A 7,500-nucleotide genomic window follows, 5' to 3' on the forward strand; every position below is an offset into this window, starting at 1 on the left:
GGCGACTTGAGGTTGCCTCCGGGCGAGGCGCGGGGCGAGCGGGCGTTCATGACGGGCGACTTGATGGACACCGTCTGCTGCTGCTGCTGCTGCTGCTGCGAGGTGACGGTGGCGGCGGAGGAGGAGGCGGCTCCTGCTGCTGCGACGGGGTTGAGGGGCGACTTCATGGGGGCGGACGGAGGGTTGAAGACGGGCGACGCGCCGCGGTTCATCGTGGGCGACTTGAGCGCGTGCAGCCCGGGGGACGCCAGCTGCCCGCCGCCGGCCCCGCCGCCCTTGGGGATCGTCACGTCCGCCGGCCGCCGCCCACGGCCCCTCTGCGGCGGAGGCTGCGACGCAGGCGGCTGCTGCTGCTGCTGTTGCAGCTGCTGCTGCTGCTGCTGCAGCTGCAGCTGCGCTCCCTCGGGCAGCGGAGGGATGTGGCTCAACCGCTGAGCTGCGATCCCACCCACCATCTTGGGATCGCCGCCCATGAACCGCTGCTGCTGCTGCTGCTGCATGGCCTCCTGCTGCTGCTGCTGCTGCAGGGTCGGTGGTCCAGGAGTGAGTCCAGGCGAGCGAGACACCACTCCGTACGGTCCTCCCGCCTGCTGCATCATCCCGGGTTTCCCTCCTCCTCCTCCTGACGCCGAGGCCGGCGTGGCGGCACCGGCGGCCACCGAGCCGTGCTGATGATGCAGAACGCCGCCCGAGCGCAGGACCTCCTCCTGGTGGGCCCTCATCATCTCCCGGTCGCCCGCCTTGCCCGCCAAGGCCGCCATGCTCATCCCCATGCTGCCTTGCTGCTGCTGCTGCAGCTCCATCGATAGCTGCTGCTGCTGCTGCTGCTGCTGCAAGACGGCCGCTGCTTCTGCGACGTCCGACATGAGACTGGGAGAGGGGTTCTTGCCGTTCAGCCCCCCGCAGTTCACGGGGTCGAGGTGCTTCTGCGAGCGGAACACCTGCTCCAGGTCGAGCGCCGACGCCTCCAGGCCCTGCTGCTGCTGCTGCTGCTGCTGCTGGGCCCCTGCTGCTGCTGCGGCCGCGGCGGCCGCCACCGCCTCCATGCGCCGGCGCTCCTGCAGCTGGTGCTGGTGCATCAGCGCCTCCTGGATGTTGCTCGGGCTGCCCAGAGGTCGTCCCATCATCACCAGCTCCTCCATCTCGGACAGGGGACCCACCGAGCCACGGGCGCCGGGTCTCAACCCCTGCTGCTGCTGCTGCAGCTGCATCATCGCTTTGGCGTTTGCGCCATCCATGGCCGCGCCGGGCATCATCATCATGCGCTGCTGCTGCTGCTGCATCATGAGGTTCCCCGTAAATCGGTGCGCTGGGAATCGCATCATGGACTGGCCGCGCGGCGGCTGGGGGAATCCGTTGGGGTCCGGGAATCTGGCGGCCATCGCAGGCGGCATTCCGTGCGGGAAATGCTGCTGCTGCTGCTGCTGCTGCGGCGTCATGGGGGACTCCATCCCCACGGGAATCCCGTCCGGGAAGCGCGCGACCATTCCCGGCGCAAACTGCTTCCCGACATCGGGGTGCAGGTGGTGAGGCAGGTGAGGGTTGTGCGGGTGTTGGTGGTGCGGGTGATGGTGGCCGGGATGGTGGTGAGGGTGGTGGTGGCCGGGGTGGTGCGGGTGGTGGTGCGGGTGGTGGTGCGGGTGGTGGTGGGCGGGGTGGCCGCCATGCGGGTGGTGGTGCGGGTGGTGGTGGGGGTGGAGCTGCTGCTGCTGCTGCTGCTGCTGCACCGCGTCTCCCATCTGCCCCGGAATTCCCATTCCCATGGGAAAGCGGCCACCGCCACCGCCGCCGCCACCGCCACCGCCACCCATCTCCGGGCTCATCGCGTCACCAAACTGCGCGCCGACTCCACCGGCTCCACCGCCCATCCCGGGCGGAATCCTCTCGAGCACGCGGCCCGGCATCCCCGGGGGGATCCCGCCGGAGAACTGCCCCCCCTCTCCCTGCGGGGGCTGCATCCCTTCGGCGGCGTGCCTTCCCATGGTGCCTTGCGGCGGCTGGGAGGGCGGCGCCTGCTCGGAGAACATGACGCCCCCCGCCGGGATCCCGCCGGGGCCTGCCGGGGCCGTCCGAGAATCGCGCCACCAGCTCGGGGATCATCCCGTCGGGAAGGTTCTTCATGTAGGGCGGCGGCGGGGGGCGCCCCGCGCCCTCCAGGGGCGCCAGCTCGCCCGGCCCCCCCCCCATGTGGCCCACCCCTTCCTGCCGGCGCCGCTTATCCTCGTAGAAGTCCTGCTGCAGCTTGAGCCACGCCACCTGCTCGGGGCTCAGGGGCTCGCGGCCACCCCCGCCGCCGCCCATCAAGTGACTCTCCAGCGCAAACAGCTGCTGCTGCTGCTGCTCCTGCTGCTGCTGCTGCTGGTGCTGCTGGTGGTGCTGTGGGGAGGAAGACAAACCCGGCATCATCACCGCACCGTGCTGCTGAGGACCCATCGCGCCGACGCCGCCCATCATCATCATCATCGACTGTTCGGGCCCCACGCCGCCGCCCCGGAAGGCCGCGGGGCCCTGCTCGCCCAGCTGCCCGGCGCTCTGCGCCTGCGCCATCATCGCCTGCAGGGGCCCGTCCGGCGGCTTCTTGTCGCCGGCCCTCCCGGCGGCCGCCACCGACGAGAGGGCGGCGGCGGCGGCGGCGGCGGCGGCGCCCTTGGTGAGAAAGTCGTCCTTCTCGTCGGGGAAGAGCAGCTTGTGGATGTCGCGCAGCGTCTGCAGCGAGCGCTCACGATGCTCCAGCTGCTCCTGGGAGAGCCCCTCGGGGTTGTCCTGCTGCTGCTGCTGCTGCTGCTCCATCGCCACGGCGACCTCGGCCGCGCCGGCGGCGGAGCCGACGCCGGGCGAGCCGCCGAGGGAGTCGACGCACGGCGCCTCCAGCTTCACCGCCGTCGCCGCCACCGCCGCGGCCGCCCTGTCGCCGGGCGCCGTGGCGACGCCGTCGTCCGCAATGTCGGCGCTCAGCAGCTGCTGCTGATCTTCGTCGGAGGCGGCCGAGGCACCGCCGGCACCACCGCCCTCAGAGTCAATCGCTCGCTCCACCTTCACCTCGGCGGACGCATTCCCGGCAAGTTCCGGCGCGGCCGTCGCCACGCATCCACCGCCCTGACCGTCGCCCTCCTGCTGCTGCTGCTGCTGCTGCAGGTCTGCTGTTGCGTCTTCAGCCGGCACCTCCACCCCAGGTTCCGGCGCTTCTGGTTTCACCGTTGCCGGATCCGGGGAAGCCGAGGGAAGCAACAGGAGAGAGGCGGCGGCGGCAGACGAGCCGGGGCCGGCGCAACCGGAATGGCCGTCGTCGCCATTGCCGGCAGCTGCTGCTGCCGCTGAAGCAGCTGCTGCCACTGCCGCCGCTGCCGCAGAAACGGTTTCGGCGCCACCGCCACCGTCGCCGCCATCGCCGACGGCTCCTTCCGCGTCCGGATCCGGTGAAGCTTTGCCGTCGGACGCAGCGATGGCGCCGGCGATCGGGGCGTTGGCGGCGGCGGCGGCGTTGGCGGCGGCGTTGGCGTTGGCGCAGGCGGGGGAGGAGGAGGAGGAGGAGGCGGCCGCGAGGTCTCCGTCGGCGTGCAGGAGGAGGGAGGGGGGCGTGCGGGACGGGTTGGAGGCCGCCGGCGGTGCAGGGGAGAAGGCGCCGCCGAGTTGCTTGGGCGGGCGCCACTGTCGCGCCGGCTGCTGCTGCTGCTGCTGCAGCAGGAGGTGGCTCTTCTTGCGGTGCGAGAATAACCACACACACAACCACAACGACAACACACACACACACAACAAGCACAGCGGCAGCGTGTCTGGCAGGTGTCGTTGCAGTGCACGACGCTCGCACAACAACACGGGGGGGGGAGGTGAATGGATAGACGGACGGGTGTGGGTGGGTGTGGGTGGGTGGATGTGAGTGGGTAGGTGGGTGGGTGGGTGTGGGTGGGTGTGGGTGGATGTGGGTGGGTGTGGGTGGATGTGGGTGGGTAGGTGGGTGGGTGTGGGTGGGTGTGGGTGGATGGATGTGGGTGGGTAGGTGGGTAGGTGGGTGGGTGTGGGTGGGTGGGTGTGGGTGGGTGTGGGAGGGTGTGGGTAGGTAGGTGAGTGGGTGGGTAGGTGGGTGGGTGTGGGAGGGTAGGTGGGTGTGGGAGTGGGTGGGGTGGGTGGGTGGGTGTGGGTGGGTCTGGGTCCTGGGTATGGTGGAGCGTCAGTGTCGCGGTTAGCGCCGCACTGCGCTACAAACCCGGTGACCCGAGTTCAATTCCCGCTCATGGCCACCAACGCCGGTGACGATTATCTGATTCGGTCCTGGGCCTCCTCTAGGTAAACTCGGCCTCAAATGAGTATCTGGTGCGGTGTGTAAACATCGCGGCCGGGCGTGGTGCTGGCCACCCACCCCCTCGTGTGCCGTGCCGGCCTTCATAGGTGCTACTCGCTAACAGCACTTGCCCAAACATTTTGTTAAGGCTACACGGGGGATCTTTTTCTGTGTGTGTGTGTGGGGCCTCACCATCAGGCCCACCAAAACTAAGCACCTGCCTGGGTATTTTGTACCATAGGACACTCCACCCCCACAACTCCCAATCGGTGATGGGGCAGTAGTGGAGAGAGTAGAGAATTTCCCAAACCTGGGCAGTGTGCTTATGACCGGCTCCAGTTTAACAGCAGAGGTCTCACTCAGAATCAGTCGAGCGGCAATATCTTTTTATCGGCTGCATAACGCTGTGTGGAAGCTACCTGGTCTGTCGCTCCGCACGAAGCTTCGGGTCTTCTCCCTTCTCTATGCTTGCAAAACGTGGAGCCCCCTAATGGAGCATCTTCGCCGGTTAGAAACATTTAGGCTGGCCTGCCTACGATCCATCCTGGGTTTAACCAGGCTGGATTGTGTGAGGAGCTCACAAATCCTTGAAAGATCTGGACAAAGTCCCATCGGTGAGCTCCTCCGGCAGGCAAGGCTGCGTTGGCTGTGTCATGTAGCCCGCAATGCCCAGCCACCGCTTGCCCAAGCAGCTTCACAACAACGAGCGGAGCGCCGGGCGACTAAAATACAGCAAAGTTGGCACAGTGGGGGGCACAGCTGGTGTATCTACCGGTCATCCCAGTCAGTCGTGGCATCTGGGTCTGCCCCGTGACCTCCTGCCAGCGGGCGTTCGACACTTCACATGACAGCCTCAAGGTGCACTTAGCCTGGCACAAGCATCGTGGTGATGTCACCGCCACTGAGTGGAGAATGGCGGTTGTTGTTGTTGTGTACGTATGTGTGTGTGTTGAACTTCTTTCGCACCGTACGTAGCCAAGCGTGCTCATGGGAGGTGCGGTGGTGGTGGTGGGTTGCAAAGCGTCCGCTCGCCAACTCACCCGCACAGCCTGCGTCTTGCAGTTGGAGGCGTTCTGCTGGTGGAAGGCGAGGATTGAGTCGACACGGCCCTGGTTCACAGCCTCCGCCGCCCTGCATGCCACACACGCACACACGCACACACAGATATACACACGCACAGACACACACAGACACACACACACAGACACAGACAGACACACACACAGACACACGCAGAAACACACAGAGACACGCACACACAGATATACACATGCACAGACACACACAGACACACACAGAGACACACACACGGACACACACAGACACACACAGACACACACAGAAACACACAGAGATACAACACACAGAGATATACACACGCACAGACACACACAGAAACGCACACACACAGACACACACAGGGTGGGTGAGTGGGTGGGTGGGTGAGTGGCTGGATGGGTGGGTGAGTGAGTAGGTGAGTGAGTGGGTAAGTGGGTGGGTGGGTGACTGGGTGGGTGGGTGGGTGAGTGGGTGGATGGGTGTGTGGGAGGGTGAGTCGGTGGGTGGGTGGGTGAGTGGCTGGGTGAGTGGCTGGGTGAGTGGTTGGGTGAGTGGCTGGGTGAGCGAGTGACTGGGTGAGTAGCTGGGTGAGTGACTGGGTGAGTGACTGGGTGAGTGGCTGGGTGGTTGATTGGGTGAGTGACTGGGTGAGTGTTATGGTGAGTGACTGGGTGAGTGGCTGGGTGGGTGAGTGGCTGGGTGAGTGGATGGCTGGGTGAGTGTTATGGTGAGTGGCTGGGTGAGTGGCTGGGTGGGTGAGTGGCTGGGTGAGTGGCTGGGTGAGTGGCTGGGTGAGTGACTGGGTGGGTGAGTGGCTGGGTGAGTGGCTGGCTGGGTGAGTGTTATGGTGAGTGGCTGGGTGAGTGGCTGGGTGAGTGGCTGGGTGAGTGGCTGGGTGGGTGAGTGGCTGGGTGAGTGGATGGCTGGGTGAGTGTTATGGTGAGTGGCTGGGTGAGTGGTTGGGTGGGTGAGTGACTGGGTGAGTGTTATGGTGAGTGACTGGGTGAGTGGCTGGGTGGGTGAGTGGCTGGGTGAGTGGCTGGCTGGGTGAGTTATGGTGAGTGGCTGGGTGAGTGGCTGGGTGAGTGGCTGGGTGGGTGAGTGGCTGGGTGAGTGGCTGGGTGGGTGAGTGGCTGGGTGATTGTGGTATCCCCTCACTTGTTCAGCAGCTGGGTGGAGAAGACGCACACGAGGGCAGAGAGGGGGGGCTTGGGGGGAGCCTGGGAGGCCTCCGAGAGGTCAGAGGTCACCCCGATCAGGGTGGCCATAGGGGGTCCACCCACCCCTGCCCCAGGGCATGCTGGGAGAGAGGGGATGACACTGGTCAATCCACTGCTGGATGAACACCCCACGTGGGGTGAGAGAGAGTGGGGGGGGGGGGGTGTGAGAGTGGGGGGGGGTGTGAGAATGGGGGGGGGGTCTCACGTGGGGATGAGAGGAGGGGGCGGTCGTCCTCGCTCTCGCCCCCAGACCCCCCCCACTCGGGGGCCGCGGTGAAGGCCGCCCGCCGCTGGGTGGCCCCCCCCCTCCTCTTGCCACGGCCACCGCCTGCCACGGGGGGGGGGGGGGGGGGCACAATCAGAAACATTCATTCAGGTGGTGGTGGTGGTGGAGGTGGTGATGGTGGAGGTGATGGTGGTGGTGGAGGTGATGGTGGTGGTGGAGGTGATGGTGGTGGTGGAGGTGGTGATGGTGGTGATGGTGGTGGTGGAGGTGGTGATGGTGGAGGTGGTGATGGTGGAGGTGGTGGTGGTGGTGATGGCGGTGATGGTGGAGGTGGTGATGATGGTGGAGGTGGTGGAGGTGGTGATGATGGTGGTGGAGGTGGTGATGGTGGTGGAGGTGGTGGTGGTGATGGTGGTGATGGTGGAGGTGATGGTGGTGATGGTGGTGATGGTGGTGGTGATGGTGGTGGAGGTGGTGATGGTGGTGGAGGTGGTGATGGTGGTGATGGTGGTGATGGTGGTGGTGATGGTGGTGGAGGTGGTGACGCGATGGGAAGCGCCGCTGGGAGCGCCGCGACTGACCGCGCGGCGTGACGAGGCCGTCGTACGAGGGGCTCCTCTCGCGCTTCCCGTTGCTCCCCTTGAGCTTCGCGCTCCCGGCGGCGCTCCTCCCCAGAGCCTTGGGCCCCCCAGCGAGCGCCGCCATGGGGGGGGGGC

General features: G+C 66.4%; 1 protein-coding gene across 1 annotated transcript in view; it reads right to left on the reverse strand.

The window, feature by feature from the left end:
- LOC133358556 (B-cell CLL/lymphoma 9 protein-like) overlaps positions 1-7,500 on the reverse strand; it is a 75,023-nt gene that overhangs the window by 7,237 nt on the left and 60,286 nt on the right. Inside the window, 6 exon segments of the mRNA XM_061576922.1 lie at positions 1-1,905; positions 1,907-3,696; positions 5,320-5,410; positions 6,497-6,638; positions 6,764-6,886; positions 7,366-7,500. The exon segment at positions 1-1,905 is cut by the window's left edge and continues 248 nt beyond it; the exon segment at positions 7,366-7,500 is cut by the window's right edge and continues 161 nt beyond it. Of these exon segments, the coding sequence (XP_061432906.1) occupies positions 1-1,905; positions 1,907-3,696; positions 5,320-5,410; positions 6,497-6,638; positions 6,764-6,886; positions 7,366-7,500 (4,186 nt within the window).

Source organism: Lethenteron reissneri, chromosome 62 (assembly GCF_015708825.2).
Source record: "Lethenteron reissneri isolate LAM-NWPU_2019-01 chromosome 62, ASM1570882v1, whole genome shotgun sequence".
Taxonomy (NCBI): Eukaryota; Metazoa; Chordata; class Hyperoartia; order Petromyzontiformes; family Petromyzontidae; genus Lethenteron; species Lethenteron reissneri.